Below are 22,350 nucleotides of genomic sequence, written 5' to 3' on the forward strand. Positions count from 1 at the left end.
TCCTGTCCCACAGAGACTCCTCCTGCAGGTTTCATCTCAGGTCTCTGATATTTTAGATGTTCTAATAAGGAGGCAGCATCCCTCTATAAGATCACTGAGATGAGTTGATGAGAAACCACCTCTAATTCATGTGGAGTGGTTTGTCTGTCTCATTCTTTCTGTCTCCTTAACAGTGAGTCAACATGATCAGAATTCTTATCTCCATCACCATGGGTTACACAGCCTGGGCTGCAGGTATTCAGATCATTGATTTCATCAACTACTAATATCCTCATTTGATTGGTTTTTGTTTCATGGAAATATGTTTCTTTATCTGTTTTTTTCACCCCTCTCTCTCTCTCTCTCTCTCTCTCTCTCTCTGTTTGTCTCTCCAGGTTCTTCTCTCAGTAACCAGGTTCACCAGAGACCTGAATCCCTGTACAAGAACCAGGGAGAGTTGGCTAAGATGGAGTGTTCACATAGTATATCAGGGTATAATGTCATCCTCTGGTACAAGCAATCCAACTACAGAGAATTGGTGCTATTAGGATACCTGTATGGGAAAACTGGATATCCTGAGGCTGGATTTGATATAGAAGGAGATGGTAATGCAGGTGGTACCAGCACCTTAACCATCAATCAACTAACTCCAAATAGCAGTGCTGTGTATTACTGTGCTGCTAGTTTACACAGTGCATCAGATCTCCCTCTCTGCTCTACAAAAACCTCCTCCCTGGTGTACTGTAGACTAATCACACCTGTATTAACATCACACTGTATCTGACTCTGATTCAATGCCAAAACACTCACCAGCTGGTCTAACAGAAAGGGGAGGTTCCCTCTGATATACAGGAGACCATGATACAGTATGGTATGATATCATGTCTTTCCTGTAGATGGAGTTACAGCTCAACAAATCCATGTGGACTCACCAGACACAGTACCACAGTAAACTATGGTGTGTAGTAAGGATTCTGAGAGTTGAAGATCCATGTCCTTTTGAATGTTCATCTTGACTCAGTGTTGAACTAAGAATCTTTCACTGTTGGATATACTCCTGCGCCCGGCACACCACAGGAGTCTCTAAAGCATGACGGGACAAGGACATCCCTTCCAGCCAAACCCTCCCCTAACTCGGACAACGCTGAGCCAATTGTGCGTCGCCTCATGGGTCTCCCGGTGGCGTCCGGCACGGGTCTCGAAGCAGCATCTGTAGCAACACAGTTTGCACTACGATGCAGTGTCTTAGACCGCTGCACCACTCAGGAGGCTCCATCCACAAAGTTCTAAATGCTTATCAATTGCCTTGCACAATGTATCAAAATACTAAAATACTACACAGGACTCTTAAAGAATTTCATTTAAATGTTAAATGTATTTTTTGATCACAGAAACATTGATAAAATATGGATAAATAAATAATGAAATGTTAATTATATAAAGCAGCCCATGTAATCATCTGTCAGAGAGTAGCCACATTGGCCCGTGCCCCAAGTAGTACATTTGTCCAGATAACTCACACCGGAATCTGCCCGAGTTCAATCCCCGCATCCTCGCCATAAGTAATACTGCTGAAGGCGGCCCAGACTCGGGCCACATGATGTCGGCCGAGTCTGACTCTCAGCTGGAATCGGCCCAGATCAACTGGCATAGCTGGGATATCTACCATGATGGGGTATACATAAGCATGGATTTCATCAACAAGAAGTAGAACATTACGGATAATAAACTTGATATCTCTAATATTTTTTAGCTTTGGAATCGTGACATTACATACTTTCGAGGAAAATAGAAAAGTTTCTCGACTCATATCCTGACTTTGAGAAGGGATTGCGTGATGGTTAGTTTAGCAACCGCGTGACGCAACATGACAACATGAACTTGATTGGTTGATAGTCTGCTAGGTGGGGCATTTTGAACACCAATGGGATTCCTATCTCCTTTCTCTAATGTCTTTGGCAACGCTGTTTCAGCTGTTATGCTTGTTATAGATAATGATTTAAATTGCATAGATCATAAAAATCATTGTGCTGCCATATTTCAAGACCTTTCCAAGGCATTCAACACCATTGAACATTCCTTACTCATTCAAAAACTATCTGAAATGAGTCTGGACAATAAGTCTTGCAAATGTTTAAGAGCTTTCTGACAGACAGGACACAATGTGTGCGTTCTGATGGTGTTTAGTCTAGTTTCCTCGATAGTAGGTGTACCACAGGGGTCAGTATTGGGACCAGTTCTCTTTACTCTTCATATAAATAATATTGGCCTTTGTATTAAATCCCTTCATATTAATCTGTATGCCGATGGTATGGTTATGTATGCCATAGCACCGATTGTTGATTAGGGCTAGGTGTCCCGCTAGCGGGACAAAGCCGACAACATCCGGTGAAATTGGAGGGTGCCCAATTCAAATAAATATTCATAATATTAAACATTCATGGACATACAAGTGTCTTATATAATTTAAAAGCTTAACTTACTGTTAATCTAACTGCGTTGTCAGATTCCAAAAAGGCTTTATTGCAAAAGCATACCATGCGATTGTCTGAGGATGGCACCCTACATCCTACATCAACATATTTTTTAACCAGCACAGGCGTCACAAAATCACAAATAGCGATAAAATAAATCACTTACCTTTGAAGATATTCCTCTGTTTGCAATCCCAAGGGTCTCAGCTACAACATGAATGGTCGTTTTGTTCAATAAAATCCTTCTTTATATCCCAAAAAGTCAGTTTAGTTGGTGCCATTGATTTCAGTAATCCACTCGTTCAACAGGCAGACAAAGGGGTCCAAAAAGCAACCGCTAAATTACGTCGAAACAAGTCAAACGATGTTTCTATTTAATCCTCAGGTACTCTAAAATGTAAATAAACTATAATATTTCACACGGAAAGAAGTATGTTCAATAGGAAATGCAAATTCATAAGCGTTCGCCATCTGCCTCGCACGCCGAAAGACTGATTTGCTACAGGTGGTAACCTAAGAAAAACTCCAAATACTTGTTCGTTTTTCAAAAAAGAATCCTGAAACCTTGAAAAAGACTATTGACATATAGTGGAAGCCATTGGAATTGCAATCTGGGTGACGGACATGCGTAGAAACAATAGGTTTACATAATAAGAGCATGGGAGCTCAAAGGAATAATTTCTGGTCGGATTTTCTTCAGATTTTCGCCTGCCATATCAATTCTGTTATAGTCTCAGACATCATTTTAACAGTTTTATGAACTTCAAAGTGTTTTCTATTCAAGGTTACCAATTATATGCAAATCCTGGCTTCTGGGCCTGAGAAACAGGCAGATTACTTTGGGCACGTCAGTCAGGCATAAATTCAGGAAACTAGACCCTAGCCCAGAGAGGTTTTAAGTTTTTGCACAGAACAAAACGTATAACATCTCCAAAGCCTGTGTTAACTTCAGACCTTATATCCCAAAACCCCATTATTTTCCCCTTCATTTCTCCCATAGCAATGGTCAATGAACCAGAGGTAGAAAATGCTGACTCATTGCCGTGTTTTAGGACTACAAGCTGGCGAGCTCTATAGGATAGAATATAATATGTAAAGAGCTGATGGTCTCATCATGGACTGTAGGGGGACCTCTAACTTTAATAATGTGAATGTCTCTACAGTCTGAACTACTAATTAGCATGATGTATTCAGATCATCAGTCCCTCCCACTTCACTGACATGTTGAATATGGTGGAACCTGCCGTGGTCTACTGATTGTCATCTATTCATCTATGTGACACTCCTCTTGTTTTATATACATTGATACCAGACTCTTTCCAGCACTCTCACATATAACGTGATCAAACATGTTCACATTTCTCTTCACTGTTACTGTCTCACTGCTCTGTGCTGCAGGTACAGTTTCATTATGTTTAATTTATTTAACCAGGAAAGTTAAGAACAAAATTCTTATTTACAATGACGGTCTTCTCTAGTTATATATACTGATGTTTCCAAGCATATGTTCACTTCAACTGAGTCTTGATGTATTCAGGTCTAACTGTACCTAACTCTATTGATTTCTTTCTCACTGTTTTCTTACAGGTCTTGTTGAGGGGAGTGAAGTCACTCAGATACCCACCATACTGTGGGGACTGAAAGACAGCGATGCTCCAATGAACTGCAGTCACACTAAGGATGTAACCTACTTCCAGATGTACTGGTACAGACAGCTTCCAGGAGAGGGAATGAAGCAGGTAGTTTACACTACTTCCAGTTCCAAACCTGAGTATTCAGGGGATTTCAGTGAAGACAAATTCTCAGCCAAGAAGACTGTAGTTGAGAGTGGATCTTTCACAGTGAAGAAGTTGGAGACAGGAGACAGCGGCATGTACTTCTGTGCTGTGAGTGAACACTGATACAGACAACAAGTACAGCTGCACAAAAACCCCGTATTTCAACAGGATGTAATATAATATGTAAAGAGATGGTCTCATCACATACTGTAGGGGGACCTCTAACTCTAGTTATTCTAATGTCTCCAGTTATTTCCCCTCTAGACTGCCCCCCCCCCTCTCTTTATACTCTCTCCTCTCTCTCTCTCTGTCTCTCTACCCACCCCACCCCCCTCTCTTTATACTCTCTCCTCTCTCTCCTGTCTCTCTCTACCCCACCCCCCCCTCTTTATTCTCTCTCCTCTCTCTCCTGTCTCTCTCTACCCCACCCCCCCCCCTCTCTCTCTCTCTCCCCCTCTCCTCCTCTCTCCCTCCCTCTCTCTCTCTCTCTTCTCCCTCTCTCCTCTCTCTCTCCTCTCTCTCCCTCTCTCTCTCTCTCTCTCTCTGTCCAGTAGAGAGTCAGTCATCATGACTTTCATCACGTTCACACACTCACTGTTCAGGATAACAGCTAATAATAACATGTCTGTAGAATGTATGTAAATCCTGAAAACATTAGCAACTAACAGACATGTCTAAATAATGATTCTTTCTGTTTTAAATATTGTTTTCTTCACAGGACATTCTCTCGGCAGTAAAGTCCACCAGGTTCCCTCTACACTATTGGGAAGTCCCAATGTTACAGTGATACTGGTATGCAGCCATACTACTAGTTAATACAATACTATATTATAGTGTCAGTAGATGATACTAGTCTGAAACTGATTGGATATGTGTATTATAAAAGTCAGACAGTTGAAGGTTCATTAAAAAGAGCATTTTGAAATCCTTGGAAATGGATCGAAAGAAGCATCTCCTCAGCTTCTGTTCTGACCTAAAGTCAGTGCAGTGTATTACTGTTCTGTACCTGAAGTCAGTGCAGTGTATTACTGTTCTGTCCTGAAGTCAGGCAGTGTATTACTGTTCTGACCTGAAGTCAGTGCAGTGTATTGTCCTGAAGTCAGTGCAGTGTATTACTGTTCTGACCTGAAGTCAGTGCAGTGTATTACTGTTCTGACCTGAAGTCAACACAGTGATGTAGATACCCTTCTCTCTTCTACAAAACCCCCTTCTGATCCTTTACTCCATAACTGCAGTGTACATCAACACCCAGCACACCTGCTATCCACCACTGTAGATGTCTGAGCACATGGAGGAAGTTGATATCAAACCTCTATACCAAATAATCTGGTTGATTTTGTTGTCTTGAAGAAACAGTTCCGGTATTTCTTCAAATTACATCCTATTTCTAGTGTGATGACTGGGATCTGCTTGAATATCAACACAAGTTCTGACGTCAAAGTGATGTCATTTCCTTCCCCTCCGGCAGCTCAGTTCAGCTCCCCTTCTCTATTGACTTATTCTCCTCTCCCCCCTATGGGCTCTGGTCTAAAGTAGTGCACTAGAAAGGGAATAGGGTGCCATTTGGGACGCTGACATACATTTGACACTCCCACTAGATGACATCACATCTCTGACTATCTGAAAACCCTTTCTCCTTGTCCATGTGACTCTTCTCTCCAGAACCATCAACATGATCAAGCTTCTCATACATGTAGCAACTCTACCACTATGGGTGACAGGTACTAAATCCCTCATGAAAGATAGATTTACTGCTAAAATATATTGCTGTCAATATGCTGAGTAATACTGTATATTTCATATTGTCTGTTTTCATCCACAGGGCTGTTACAAACAAACAAAGTTCACCAGACTCCTACTGCAATACTAAAAGGACCTGAAGATAAAGTTAATCTCACCTGCAGACACACTGATCCAAATTACGACATGATACTGTGGTACCAACAATCAGCCCAAAACACTGCTCTGAAACTCATTGGGTATGTGTGGAACACCAGTCCAATGGTGGAAGATTCCTTTAAAGGGCGTTTTAATGTCAGTGGAGATGCTGCAGCTAACAAAATGGCGTATCTACATTTTCCAAAACTGACAGAAGCTGAAGACAGTGCAGTGTATTTCTGTGCTGCTTGGAAAGCACAGTGTTTCGCTATACCCTCTCTGCTCTACAAAAACCCTCTCTGATCCTCTCATATAATACTGACTACAGCTCTATACATCTGCACCTGTCTTCAACCACTTCAACAACACTTTGCTATGAACCATTTGATATCAAACAGATGGTAATGATACTGTTATAAGTGGCTAGTTTAGATGGTTTAGGTGCACTTCATCAGTTCTCCACCAGGAGGGAGTGTTTCTCAACACACATTTAGAAGATGCTGTACAGTGGCACTTTATGGCCCTGGTCATTTGGGATTCAGATGTTTCTAAATGTGTGTGGGACAGTATGGGTGCCTGGGCCAGGGAATGTGGTATGGGAGGGCCCTTGGGGGCCTTGGGCCAGGAAATGTGGTACGGCAGAGCCTCTGGGGGTCTGGGCCAGGAAATGTGGTACGGCAGAGCCTCTGGGGGTCTGGGACAGGGAATGCGGTACGGGGAGAGCCCTTGGGGGCCTGGTGACCCTCTGTCTCCATATGTGTAGACCATGTATCTGATGCTGTGTGGACAAAAAGAGTACGGAGTGTCATACTTTTTCTGTCCAGACATCATCAAATACAAGGGCTACATACTGTATTGAGTGACTGATTATGGGTGAATGAGTGTGTGTGTGTGTATATGTATATGTGTGTATGTGAAGAGTGTCAGTATCAGTGTGTCTGGCTGAGTGGTAGAGACCTGAGGATGGCTGAGAGGTGGAGACCTGAGAATGGCTGAGTGGTGGAGACCTGAGGATGGCTGAGTGGTGGAGACCTGAGGATGGCTGAGTGGTAGAGACCTGAGGATGGCTGAGTGGTGGAGACCTGAGGATGGCTGAGTGGTAGAGACCTGAGGATGGCTGAGTGGTGGAGACCTGAGGATGGCTGAGTGGTAGAGACCTGAGGATGGCTGAGTGGTAGAGACCTGAGGATGGCTGAGTGGTAGAGACCTGGGGATGGCTGAGTGGTGGAGACTTGGGGATGGCTGAGTGGTAGAGACTTGGGGATGGCTGAGTGGTGGAGACTTGGGGATGGCTGAGTGGTAGAGACTTGGGGATGGCTGAGTGGTAGAGACATGAGGATGGCTGATTGGTGAAGACCTGAGGACGGCTGATTGGTAGACACATGAGGATGGCTGATTGGTAAAGACCTGAGGACGGCTGATTGGTAGACACATGAGGACGGCTGATTGGTAGAGACCTGAGGATGGCTGATTGGTAGAGACCTGAGGATGGCTGAGTGGTGGAGACCTGAGGATGGCTGGGAGTTGGGACAAATGAGGTATCAGAGGCATGTTGAGTGGGACTAGGGGCTCCGCAGTAAACTAAAACAATGATAACTATCCTAAACAACAATATACAAGGCATATTGACATTTGAGAGAGACATAATGCGAGGCATAAAGCAATCACAGCTGTTGATTGGGAGAGCTAGCTAAGACAACAACGGGTAAGACAACAACAGCTAATCAGCTAAGACAACAACAACAGGTAAAATGGCGATGAATGGGCAGAGAGGGTCAGTTAACTACACAGAGGGCCTGAGTTCGGGGCTGGGGCCGACAGATAAACAAAAAATTAAACAAAACGGAGTACCGAGACTAATGAACAGTCCAGCAGGCATCAGCTATGTAGCCAAGTGATCATAGGGTCCAGTGAACAGCAATAGATGAAACAGGGAAGCCGCTGGGTAGTCGTTACTACCTAGCAAGCGGGAAACACAGCGTTTAAAGTTAGCAGGCCGGGGCTAGTAGAAGCGCCTTCTCCGACGTCCGGCAAAGGTAGCACATTTTTTTTGCTAGCCAGGAGATGCGCCTGGCTCACGGCTAACTGGTGCTAGGTTCGGGACAAGGGCGATAGCCACTATAGCCACTCGGCAGCAGCTAGCTAGCTGCGATGATCCGATGCAAAGGTCCAGAGCTTACGGCAGGAATCCAGTGATGTAGTGACTTCTAGCCATTTTGGGGAAGAGTCCAGGAGGCATCAGATGTGGAGACTAGTGATCATAGGGTCCACTGAGAGGGCCGGGAGGTTGGCCACTCTTTATCACTTTATCACAGTACTACGTCATACCAGACGAATGTCTGACTGCTTGACTGCGAATAACTAAGATACACATTAAAACATGTAATGACCCATGGCATTGTTAAGACCTCACTCAGAGATCCACAAAAATAATATAACATTCAAAATGGGTGAATATTTCCTTTAACCATCAATCAACTAACTCCAGATAACAGTGCATCAGATCTCCCTCTCTGCTCTACTAAACCCTGCTTCCTGTCCCACATAGACTCCTCCTGCAGGGTTCATCTCAGGTCTCTGATTTTTTAGATGTTCTCATAAGGAGGCAGCATCCCTCTATAAGATCACTGAGATGAGTTCATGAGAAGCCATCTCTAATTCATGTGGAGTGGTTTGTCTGTCTCATTCTTTCTGTCTCCTTAACAGTGAGTCAACATGATCAGAATTCTTATCTCCATCACCATGGGTTACACAGCCTGGGCTGCAGGTATTCAGATCATTGATTTCATCAACTGCTACTTTCCTCAGTTGATTGGTTTTATGTTTCAGGTGAATATGTTTCTTTATATGTTGTTTCACCTCTTTCTGTCTCTCTCTCCAGGTTCTTCTCTCAGTAGCCAGGTTCACCAGAGACCTGCATCCCTGTACAAGAACCAGGGAGAGTCGGCTAAGATGGAGTGTTCACATAGTATATCAGGCTACAATCGTATCCTCTGGTACAAGCAATCCAACTACAGAGAATTAGTGTTTTTAGGATACATGCTATTGAAAGCTGGATATCCTGAGGCTGGATTTGATATAGAAGGAGATGCTAATGCAGGTGGTACCAGCACCTTAACCATCAATCAACTAACTCCAAATAGCAGTGCTGTGTATTACTGTGCTGCTAGTTTACACAGTGCATCAGATCTCCCTCTCTGCTCTACAAAAACCTCCTCCCTGGTGTACTGTAGACTAATCACACCTGTATTAACATCACACTGTATCTGACTCTGATTCAATGCCAAGACACTCACCAGCTGGTCTAACAGAAAGGGGAGGATACCTCTGATATACAGGAGACCATGATACAGTATGGTATGATATCATGTCTTTCCTGTAGGTGGAGTTACAGCTCAACAAATCCATGTGGACTCACCAGACACAGTACCACAGTAAACTATGGTGTGTAGTAAGGAGTCTGAGAGTTGAAGATCCATGTCCTTTTGAATGTTCATCTTGACTCAGTGTTGAACTAAGAATCTTTCACTGTTGGATATTATTCACCTCTGAACATGAATCTCTTCATTATTCTTGATCACAGATTAGATACCGTCTAAAATAATCTATAATTCCATATATTTCCTGAATGACTACAGTAGATATAACAAACAGGTCTCTCTCTCCTCTTCTGTAACAGGTGAACTCCTCTGTTCCAGCGTTCTTCAGTCTCCATCTTCAGTATTTCAGAGTTCTGGAGAAACTGCTGTCCTGTCCTGTTCTCACACTCTCCCCAGCTACAACACCATACTGTGGTATCAGCAGGTGGAACACACTCTCACCAGCTACAACACCATACTGTGGTATCAGCAGGTGGAACACACTCTCCCCAGCTACAACACCATACTGTGGTATCAGCAGGTGGAACACACTCTCCCCAGCTACAACACCATACTGTGGTATCAGCAGGTGGAACACACTCTCCCCAGCTACAACACCATACTGTGGAATCAGCAGGTGGAACACACTCTCCCCAGCTACAACACCATATTGCGGTATCAGCAGGTGGAACACACTCTCCCCAGCTACAACAACATACTGTGGTATCAGCAGGTGAAGCTGCACTGACATATCTACCATGATGGGGTAAACCTAGAGACTGAAGCTGCTCTGATATATCTACCATGATGGGGTAAACCTAGAGACTGAAGCTGCTCTGATATATCTACCATGATGGGGTAAACCTAGAGACTGAAGCTGCTCTGATATATCTACCATGATGGGGTAAACCTAGAGACTGAAGCTGCTCTGATATATCTACCATGATGGGGTAAACCTAGAGACTGAAGCTGCTCTGATATATCTACCATGATGGGGTATACCTAGAGACTGAAGCTGCTCTGATATATCTACCATGATGGGGTATACCTAGAGACTGAAGCTGCTCTGATATATCTACCATGATGGGGTATACCTAGAGACTGAAGCTGCTCTGAAATCCCAGCTAGCAACGATGAATCTCCACAAGTACATCGGGCCGTATCCGTCTACCGGAATTCAGCCTTACTTTGCCGGAATCTTACCAGAATCCCCACAGAAGCGACCCGATGCAAATGTAAATAAATGTATACAAAATTACCCGATTTCTTCATTTTAAATATGACTTTTACACATTTGACACATAGAAATTATACACATCCACATAAAAACATTTTGTGTTGGAGTAAACACCATTCACCTGTTGACCGTGTCAGCGTGCATGCATTTGGCCTGCCACAGGAGTCACAACAGCATGATGGGACAAGGACATTCCTGCCGGCTAAACCCTCCCCTAACTCAGATGACGCTGAGCCAATTGTGCGTTGCCTCATGGGTTTCCCGGTGGCGTCCGGCACGGGTCTCGAACCAGCATCTGTACCAACTCAGTCTTAGGACTCTTAAAGAATTTAATTTAAATGTTACATTTATTTTTTGATCACAGAAACAATGAGAAAATATGGATAAATAAATAATGAAATGTAATTATATAAAGCAGCCCGTGTAATCATCTGCCAGAGAGTAGCCACAATCAGCCCGAGCCACAAGTAATACATTTGGGCCAGATTACTAACACCGGAATCGGCCCAAGTTCAATCCCCGCATCCTCACCATAAGTAATACTGCTGAAGGCGGCCCAGACTCCGGCCACATGACGTCGGCCAAGTCTGACTCTCAGCTGGAATCGGCCCAGATCCACTGTGCAAGCTGGGATATCTACGATGATGGGGTATACATAAGCATGGATTTCATCAACAAGAAGTACAACATTACAGAGAATAAACTTGATATCTCTATTATTGTGTAGCAATGGAATCGTGACATTACATACTTTCGAGGAAAATAGGAACGTTTCTCATCTCATATTCTGACTTTGAGAAGGGATTTCGTGACAATGAGTTCAGCAACCGCATGACGCAGCATAACAACATGAACGCGATTGGTTGATAGTTTGCTGGGTGGGGCGTTTTGAACACCAATCGGATTCCAATCTCCTTTCTCTAATGTCTTTGGCAATGCTGTTTCAGCTGTTGTGCTTGTTTTAGATGATGTTTTAAACTGCATAGATCATAAAAATCATTGTGCTGTCATATTTCTAGACCTTTCCAAGGCATTCAACACCATTGAACATTCCCTACTCATTCAAAAACTGTCTGAAATGGGCCAGGACAATAAGTCTTGCAAATGGTTTAAGAGCTTTCTGACAGACAGGACACAATGTGTGTGTTCTGATGGTGTTGAGTCTAGTTTCCTCAATATTAGGTGTACCACAGGGCTCAGTATTGGGACCAGTTCTCTTTACTATTCATATAAATATTATTGGTCTTTGTATTAAATCCCTTCATATTAATCTGTATGCAGATGGTATGGTTATGTATACCATAGCACCGATTGTTAAAGCTACAGTGCCTTCAGAAAGTATTCATACCCATTGACTTCGTCCACATTTTGTTGTTTAAGAACCTGAATTCAGATGGACAAAATATATATATTTGTTCACCCATCTACACATTAGCCCTTAAAGACAAAGAGAAAACATGTTTTTAGAAATGTTTGCAGATGCATTGAAAATGAAATACAGAAAAATCTAATTTACATAAGTATCAACATCCCTGAATCAATACTTTTGTCACGTCCTGACCGTGGTAAGTTGTTATTTTCTATGGTAGAGTTTAGTAGGTCAGGGTGTGACAGGGGGTGTTTATCTATGTTTTGTATTTCTATGTTCAGGTTCTAGTTTTGTATTTCTATGTTGGTTTTGTTTGATATGATCTCCAATTAGAGGCAGCTGGTCATCATTGTCTCTAATTGGAGGTCATATTTAAGCTGATGTTTGTTCCACCTGTTTTTGTGGGTGATTATATTTTGTGAGTAGTGTTTGTTTCTCGTCTGCGTCACGGTTTGTTGTATTGTCCTTCAGTTTATTTTGTATTGCATTAAGTTTCACAGTCTAAATAAATATGTGGAACTATAGGATAGAATATAATATGTAAAGAGCTGATGATCTCATCATGGACTGTAGGGGGACCTCTAACTTTAATAATGTGAATGTCTCTACAGTCTGAACCACTAATTAGCATGATGTACTCAGATCATCAGTCCCTCCCACTTCACTGACATGTTGAATATGGTGGAACCTGCCGTGGTCTACTGATTGTCATCTATTCATCTATGTGACACTCCTCTTGTTTTATATACATTGATACCAGACTCTTTCCAGCACTCTCACATATAACGTGATCAAACATGTTCACATTTCTCTTCACTGTTACTGTCTCACTGCTCTGTGCTGCAGGTACAGTTTCATAATGTTTCATTTATTTAACCAGGAAAGTTAAGAACAAAATTCTTATTTACGATGACGGTCTTCTCTAGTTTTAGATATTGATGTTTCCAAGCATATGTTCACTTCACCTGAGTCTTGATGTATTCAGGTCTAACTGTACCTAACTCTATTGATTTCATTCTCACTGTATCCTTACAGGTCTTGTTGAGGGGAGTGAAGTCACTCAGATACCCACCATACTCTGGGGACTGAAAGACAGTGATGCTCTGATGAACTGCAGTCATACTAAGGGATCTGGCTACAACCAGATGTACTGGTACAGACAGCTTCCAGGAGAGGGAATGAAGCAGGTAGTTTACACAAGTAGTTATAGCAGACCAGACTATGGAGACTTCAGTGAAGACAAATATCCAGTTGTTAAGGTTGTAGCTGAGAGTGGATCTTTCACAGTGAAGAAGTTGGAGACAGGAGACAGCGGCATGTACTTCTGTGCTGTGAGTCAACACAGTGATACAGACAACAAGTACAGCTGTACAAAAACCCCAGTATTTCAACAGGATGTAATATTATATGTAAAGAGATGGTCTCATCACATACTGTAGGGGGACCTCTAACTCTAGTTCTTCTAATGTCTGATGGTTTCATTGTCATGATCATGTAATCAGTCATGTTCACAGTGAGGTCCTATGAGCAAGCTTTACAGTACAGGCTTCCTGACACTCCCTCTAACACTGTCACTATCCACCACCCTGAAGGAAACATGATACTACTACAGCCAATCTCCTTTCACCTCAGAGCTTCATCCAGGAGACACTCATGTCACATCCTCATCATCATAGTCTTCCTCAGCATATTCACCATCTTCATCATCATCGTCTTCCTCAGCATATTCATCATCCTCTTCATCATCGTCTTCCTCAGCATCTTCATCATCCTCATCATCATGTTCAGAGTTCTGATTCACCTGTCAGCTCTACCACTCTGGGTAACAGGTATTAAATCACTTATGATGAGAAGCCTAACGATTCTACAAATGTCATCAAACTGAATAAAATATCCTTTCTCTCACTCCTTCTCCTCTTTTCTCACCTTATCTTATATATTATTCTCTCCTCTCTCCCTCTCTTCTCTCCCTCTCTCTCTCTCTCATCTCTCCTCTCTCCTCTCTCCTCTCTCCTCTCTCCTCCCTCTCTCCTCTCTCTCCTCTCTCCTCTCTCTCCTCTCCTCTCCTCCTCCCTCTCTCTCTCCCTCTCTCCTCTCTCTCTCCCTCTCTCCTCTCTCCTCTCCCCTCTCTCCCTCTCTCCTCTCCTTCACCCTCTCTCCCTCTCTCCTCTCCTTCACCCTCTCTCCCTCTCTCCTCTCTCTTCCCTCTCTCCTCTTTCCCTTCTCTCCTCTCTCTCCTCTCTCTCCTCTCTCTCTGTCCACAGGGCAGTTGTTTAGTAGCATGGTTCACCAGAGGCCTGTGGCACTAACAGAAGGACCTGGAGGAAACATTCAACTCACCTGCAGCCATACTATCCCTAACTACTACATGATACTATGGTACAAACAGTCAGCAGGAGACACTGCTATGAAACTCATTGGTTATGCAAATTACAAGTTAATAACCATGGAGAAATCGTTTGAAAAGCACTTCAATGTGAGTGGAGACGGTGGGAAAGAGGCTTATCTTCATCTAGTGAGTCTGAGAGGACCTGAACACAGTGCAGTTTATTACTGTGCAGCCAGCCAACACAGTGATGTAGAGTTCCTCCTGTTCTCTACTAAAACCCTGTCTGATGGTAATATTAGACCACGGCTCAGAACACCTGCATCTGAGGTTTGACTTTGACTCAGTGCCAATGAATAAACACAGATGGATGATGGCATAAGCAAGGTGATATCTGTCCTAGTGCAGTATACCAGTATTTACAGTTTAGAGTCATCACTCATTAACATATATTATGCAATGTTACAATGTGATATTCCATTTCTCCCCCCTGGATAGATGTGATTCACATGACTAATCTCTCTATCTCTCTCCCCTCTTGCAGGTGTTCTGAGCCGTGGTCTAATATTACCATCAGACAGGGTTTTAGTAGAGAACAGGAGGAACTCTACATCACACATGACTACTCTCTCTATCTCCCCTCTATCCTTCTCTCCCTCCCTCACTGTTCTGACCTGAAGTCAGTGCAGTGTATTATTACAGCCAATTTCTAGTGTGAAGACTTCAGAATCTAAAGCTCAGATCAAATCTAAAGACTAAAAAATACAGACCCTTTCAAAAATGTAGATACCGATATGTTCCACAATACACCTTTAAGTTGAACAGGAGACCTGTAGGTGAACAAGGGATCTGCTTGAATATCAACACAAGTTCTGACGTCAATGTGATGTCATTTCCTTCCCCTCCGGCAGCTCAGTTCAGCTCCCCTTCTCTATTGACTTATTCTCCTCTCCCCCATATGGGCTCTGGTCTAAAGTAGTGCACTAGAAAGGGAATAGGGTGCCATTTGGGATGCTGACATACATTTGACACTCCCACTAGATGACATCACATCTCTGACTATCTGAAAACCCTTTCTCCTTGTCCATGTGACTCTTCTCTCCAGAACCATCAACATGATCAAGCTTCTCATACATGTAGCAACTCTACCACTATGGGTGACAGGTACTAAATCCCTCATGAAAGATAGATTTACTACTGAAATATATTGTTGTCAATATGCTGAGTAATACTGTATATTTCATATTGTCTGTTTTCATCCACAGGGCTGTCACAAACAGACAAAGTTCACCAGACTCCTACTGCAATACTAAAAAGACCTGAAGATAAAGTTCAACTCACCTGCAGCCACACTGATACAAGATACGACATGATACTGTGGTACCAACAGTCAGCCCAAAACACTGCTCTGAAACTCATTGGGTATGTGAGATTCACCAGTCCAACGGTGGAAGATTCCTTTAAAGGGCGTTTTAATGTCAGTGGAGATGCTGCAGCTAATAAAATGGCGTATCTACATTTTCCCAAACTGACAGAAGCTGAAGACAGTGCAGTGTATTTCTGTGCTGCTAGTGAAGCACAGTGTTTCGCTATACCCTCTCTCCTCTACAAAAACCCTCTCTGATCCTCTCATATAATACTGACTACAGCTCTATACACCTGCACCTGTCTTCAACCACTTCAACAACACTTTGCTATGAACCATTTGATATCAAACAGATGGTAATGATACTGTTATAAGTGTCTAGTTTAGATGGTTAGGTGCACTTCCTCAGTTCTCCAGCAGGAGGGAGTGTTTCTCAACACACATTTAGAAGATGCTGTATCGTGGCATTCTATGGGGCCTGGTCAAAATTTGTGCCCTATATAGGGAATAGGGTGTCATTTGGGATTCAGATGTTTCTAAATGTGTGTGGGACAGTATGGCTGCCTGGACCAGGGAATGTGGTATGGAAGGGCCCTTTTGAGGTCTGGGCCAGGGAATGTGGTATGGGAGGGCCTCTGGGTGTCTGGACCTACAGCCCTTGCTGTCTCTGCCTGGCTGGTTTCCCCTCTTTCCACTGGGATTCTCTGCCTCTACCCCTTTTACGGGGCTGAGTCACTGGCTTACTGGTGTTCTTCCATGCCGTCCCTGGGAGGGGTGCGTCACTTGAGTGGGTTGAGTCACTGACGTGGTCTTCCTGTCTGGGTTGGCGCCCCCCCTTGGACTGTGCCATGGCGGAGATCTTTGTGAGCTATACTCGGCCTTGTCCCGGGATGGTATGTTGGTGGTTGGAGATATCCCTCCAGTGGTGTGGAGGCTGTGCTTTGGCAAAGTGGGTGGGGTTATATCCTACCTGTTTGGCCCAGTCCGGGGGTTTCATCGGATGGGGCCACAGTGTCTCCTGACGCCTCCTGTCTCAGCCTCCAGTATTTATGATGCAGTAGTTTATGTGTCGGGGGCTAGGGTCAGTCTGTCACATCTGTTGTATTTCTCTTATCTTTTCCGGTGTCCTGTGTGAATTTAAATATGCTCTCTCTAATTCTCTCTTTCTCTCTTTCTTTCTTTCTTTCTTTCTTTCTCTCTCTCGGAGGACCTGAGCCCTAGGACCATGCCTCAGGACTACCTGGCTTGATTACTCCTTGCTGTCCCCAGTTCACCTGGCCGTGCTGCTGCTCCAGTTCCAACTGTTCTGTCTGCAGCTATGGAACCCTGACCTATTCACCGGACGTGTCACCTGTCCCAAACCTACTGTTTTCAACTCTCTAGAGACAGCAGGAGCGGTAGAGATACTCTCAAAGATCGGCTATGAAAAGCCAACTGACACTTACTCTTGTGTTACTGACTTGTTGCACCCTCGACAACTACTATGATTATTATTTTTGACCATGCTGGTCATTTATGAACATTTGAACATCTAGGCCATGTGCTGTTATAATCTCCACCCGGCACAGGCAGAAGAGGACTGGCTACCCCTCATAGCCTGGTTCCTCTCTAGGTTTCTTCCTAGGTTTTGGCCTTTCTAGGGAGTTTTTCCTAGCCACCGTGCTTCTACACCTGCATTGCTTGCTGTTTGGGGTTTTAGGCTGGGTTTCTGTACAGCACTTTGAGATATCAGCTGATGTAAGAAGGGCAATATAGATACGTTTCATTTGATTTGGTACGGGAGGGCCCTTTTGAGGTCTGGGCCAGGGAATGTGGTATGGGAGGGCCCTAGGGGGTCTGGGCCAGGGAATGTGGTACGGGAGAGCCTCTGGGGGCCTGGGCCAGGGAATGCGGTACGGGAGAGCCCTTGGGGGCCTGGGCCTGGTGACCCTCTGTCTCCATATGTGTAGACCATGTATCTGATGCTGTCTGGACAAAAAGAATATGGCGTGTCATACTTTTTCTGTCCAGACATCATCTGATACAAGGGCTACATACTGTATTGAGTGACTGAGCATGGGTGAATGAGTGTGTGTATATGTATATGTGTGTATGTGAAGAGTGTCAGTATCAGTGCGTGTGGCTGAGTGGTAGAGACCTGAGGACGGCTGAGTGGTTGAGACCTGAGGACGGCTGAGTGGTAGAGACCTGAGGATGGCTGAGTGGTAGAGACATGAGGACGGCTGAGTGGTACAGACCTGTGGACGGCTGAGTGGTAGAGACCTGAGGACGGCTGAGTGGTAGAGACCTGGGGATGGCTGAGTGGTAGAGACCTGAGGACGGCTGAGTGGTAGAGACCTGAGGACGGCTGAGTGGTGGAGACTTGAGGATGGCTGAGTGGTAGAGACTTGAGGATTGCTGGGAGGTGGGACAAAGTAGGTATCAGAGGCATGTTGAGTGGGACTAGGGGCTCCGCAGTAAACTAAAACAATGATAACTATCCTAAACAACAATATACAAGGCATATTGACATTTAAAAGAGACATAATGCGAGGCATAAAGCAATAAAAGGTGTTGATTGGGAGAGCTAGCTAAGATAACAAAGGGTAAGACAACAACAGCTAATCAGCTAAGACAACAACAACAGGTAAAATGGCGATGAATGGGCAGAGAGGGTCTGTTAACTTCACACTGGCCCTGAGTTCGGGGCTGGGGCCGACAGATAAACAGAAAATAAACAAAACTGAGTACCGGTATTTAATGAACAGTCCAGCAGGCATCAGCTATGTAGCCAAGTGATCATAGGGTCCAGTGAACAGCAATAGATGAAACAGGGAAGCCGCTGGGTAGTCATTACTACCTAGCAAGCGGGAGACACAGCGTTTAAAGTTAGCAGGCCGGGGCTAGTAGAAGCGCCAGCTCCGACGTCAGGCAAAGGTCGGATGGGGGCACAGCGGACGGAGTTACGTCGGCAGACCAGTCATGGTGGAACGGCAGGGCTTCGTGTCGACAAAGGGTCCAGGCCAGTTAGCGAAAGAAGTATTGTGGTTGTAGTAATTTTGTTTGCTAGCCAGGAGATGCGCTTGGCTCACGGCTAACTGGTGCAAGTTTCGGGACAAGGGCGATAGCCACTATAGCCACTCGGTAGCAGCTAGCTAGCAGCGATGATCCGATGCAAAGGTCCAGAGCTTACGGCAGGAATCCGGTGATGTAGTGGCTTCTAGTCGTGTTAGTGAAGAGTCCGGGAGGCATCAGCTGTGTAGACGAGTGATCATAGGGTCCACTGAGAGGGCCGGGAGGTTGGCCACTCTTTATCTCTTTATCACAGTACTACGTCATACCAGACGAATGTCTGACTGCTTGACTGCAAATAACTCAGATACACATTAAAACATGAAATGACCCATGGCTTTAATAAGACCTCACTCAGAGATCCACAAAAATAATATAACATGACTGTCCTGATCAGGTCAGGTTACAGGAGACCACAATCCTACAGGGTATCTTTCAACCCCCAACAGAGGAGGAGAGATCTAGGGGTCTGAAGATGTGGGGGTTTTATGACCCCTCATGCCCATGATAGTCTTAGACCACAGAGAAATTCATTTGTCCTCACTATGGAGAACTGGCCTCAGAACATTAAACATGCAATAAATTGGACTTTGGAACAATGGTTTCCGTCAGCCACAATGGTGGTCATAACGATAGATGGAATATGAAAATGTATGTCATTTTTGTTTTATTATTAAAGGTCAACAGAGGACGTTATTATGAAAACATTGTACCTTTAAGAGTTTTCCAAGTATATGCCTGATGTTTATACATTGTACGTTGTGTGGAAAATATCCAAATCAAAGAGAATGTTTTGGTAAAGATGACATGTGAAGTTAGTGTCTAAAATTGGATTGGAGTAAAATCTAGGCCTTGTCCCTTAACTTGGTACGCCCAGAGAATTGCCCTAAAGGCGGCGACGCCCACTTCTGACCCGAGGGTATAAGACAGGAGACTGAAGAATTAAGATATTAGATTAACTGACCCCAGGCTGCAGCCACGGTCTAAATGGTCAACGAACCCCAAAATAAAACACAAGGTTGAAGACAAAGGAATCATTTTCTACACAAGCTATGGATGAGTAGCTGTGTCTACGCGGGTGAATTCAAGCCGAACCACCTAGCCTCCAATCTTCATCGAATCGTGGTATCTACGCTGTTTCATTTCTAAGCTGTGAGCTCTGAGCTACAGAGCTGTCTGTCCTCAGACGACACTATCAGAGAAAGGGGGAGAAGTCAGACCATTAAGCCAAGAAGGACACTGACATCGTGAGGACAACCAGAGAGTTGCGCCGGAGAAGTGCATCATTGAGAAGCCTAAGCGACCCACGCGGAGCTTCCCACCTGAGACCTCCAACACGTATTTACATCATTATATTCTGACCCATAAGAGCGGCAGTTCGGGGGAAGGCTAGGTTTTAAATAAGCATAGCTGACAAATGAACGCAAATGTATATTTCTCTCGTGTACTTTCTTTGTTTCTCTCTCTTTTAAATCCCCATTTTGGGTAATGCGCCATAGTGTGTTGGCCCGTTATACTAAGTCCTAATCAATAGCCTAGACTGTGTTTTGTGTATGTGTATTTTTATCATCATTTTAGCTTGCTAGTAAATAAATAATCAACTAAGATTGGTGTGGTAAACTCGTTGGTGGAGCCCGGGTTCGTGCAGATTCCCGGATTATGCGACGTTTAGAAATGAGACATTAGAGGAAATTGATTAATTAGCGACTGTTGTAAAATCGATATTCTGATATTCTATGAGTTAATTTGGGAAATAGAAACTCAGTAAAACTAATTTTCCCATGGTGCCCCAGGTTAATGAGTTAATAATTGCTTGATTCATTGCTTGATTCATTTAATCACGCAATTATAAACTGTTAATCATTTGATGAGCAACAGTCGTCACATTAACTAATACAACTTCACGACAACATTAACACATGAAATGACCCATGGCATTGATAAGACCTCACTCAGAGATAAACAAAAATAATAAACATTCAAAATTGGTGAATATTTCCTTTAAACATCAATCAACTAACTCCAGATAGCAGTGCATCAGATATCCCTCTCTGCTCTACTAAACCCTGCTTCCTGTCCCACATAGACTCCTCCTGCAGGGTTCATCTCAGGTCTCTGATGTTTAAGATGTTCTCATAAGGAGGCTCTATAAGATCACTGAGATGAGTTGATGAGAAGCCACCTCTAATTCATGTGGAGTGGTTTGTCTGTCTCATTCTTTCTGTCTCCTTAACAGTGAGTCAACATGATCAGAATTCTTATCTCCATCACCATGGGTTACACAGCCTGGGCTGCAGGTATTCAGATCATTGATTTCATCAACTACTAATATCCTCAATTGATAGTTTTTTTATCTTTCAGGTCAATATGTTTCTTTATATGTTGTTTCACCTTTTTCTTTCTCTCTCTCTCTCTCTCTCTCTCTCTCTCTCTCTCTCTCTCTCTCTCTCTCTCTCTCTCGCTCTCTGTCTCGTTCTCCAGGTTCTTCTCTCAGTAACCAGGTTCACCAGAGTCCTGCATCCCTGTACAAGAACCAGGGAAAGTCGGCTAAGACGGAGTGTTCACATAGTATATCAAGCTATAATCGTATCCTCTGGTACAAGCAATCCAACTACAGAGAATTAGTGTTTTTAGGATACATGCTATTGAAAGCTGGATATCCTGAGGCTGGATTTGATATAGAAGGAGATGCTAATGCAGGTGGTACCAGCACCTTAACCATCAATCAACTAACTCCAAATAGCAGTGCTGTGTATTACTGTGCTGCTAGTTTACACAGTGCATCAGATCTCCCTCTCTGCTCTACAAAAACCTCCTCCCTGGTGTACTGTAGACTAATCACACCTGTATTAACATCACACTGTATCTGACTCTGATTCAATGCCAAAACACTCACCAGCTGGTCTAACAGAAAGGAGACGTTCCCTCTGATATACAGGAGACCATGATACAGTATGGTATGATATCATGTCTTTCCTGTAGGTGGAGTTACAGCTCAACAAATCCATGTGGACTCACCAGACACAGTACCACAGTAAACGATGGTATGTAGTAAGGAGTCTGAGAGTTGAAGATCCATGTCCTTTGAATGTTCATCTTGACTCAGTGTTGAACTATGAATCTTTAACTGTTGGATATTTTTCACCTCTGAACGTGAATCTCTTCATTATTCTTGAACACAGATTAGATACCATCTAAAATAATCTATAATTCCATATATTTCCTCAATGACTACAGTGGTTATAACAAACAGGTCTCTCTCTCCTCTTCTGTAACAGGTGAACTCCTCTGTTCCAGCGTTCTTCAGTCTCCATCTTCAGTATTTCAGAGTTCTGGAGAAACTGCTGTCCTGTCCTGTTTACACACTCTCCCCAGCTACAACACCATACTGTGGTATCAGCAGGTGGAACACACTCTCCCCAGCTACAACACCATACTGTGGTATCAGCAGGTGGAACACACTCTCCCCAGCTACAACACCATACTGTGGTATCAGCAGGTGGAACACACTCTCCCCAGCTACAACACCATAC

General features: G+C 43.8%; 1 long non-coding RNA gene and 1 gene segment (V, D, J or C); both read left to right on the top strand.

The window, feature by feature from the left end:
• Positions 1-3,543: 3,543 nt before the first annotated feature.
• Positions 3,544-4,354, top strand: LOC115187310 (T cell receptor alpha variable 21-like). The segment is given in 2 exon segments: positions 3,544-3,851; positions 4,041-4,354. Coding segments are annotated over 2 exon segments (363 nt in total).
• An 11,012-nt stretch (positions 4,355-15,366) lies between these two features.
• LOC115187308 (uncharacterized) lies at positions 15,367-15,716 on the top strand. Its single transcript, XR_003876018.1, has 2 exons — positions 15,367-15,564; positions 15,666-15,716. It is a non-coding gene; the product is annotated as an uncharacterized LOC115187308 (long non-coding RNA).
• The last annotated feature ends 6,634 nt before the right edge of the window (positions 15,717-22,350 follow it).

This window comes from Salmo trutta, unplaced genomic scaffold (genome assembly GCF_901001165.1).
Source record: "Salmo trutta unplaced genomic scaffold, fSalTru1.1, whole genome shotgun sequence".
Classification (NCBI taxonomy): domain Eukaryota; kingdom Metazoa; phylum Chordata; class Actinopteri; order Salmoniformes; family Salmonidae; genus Salmo; species Salmo trutta.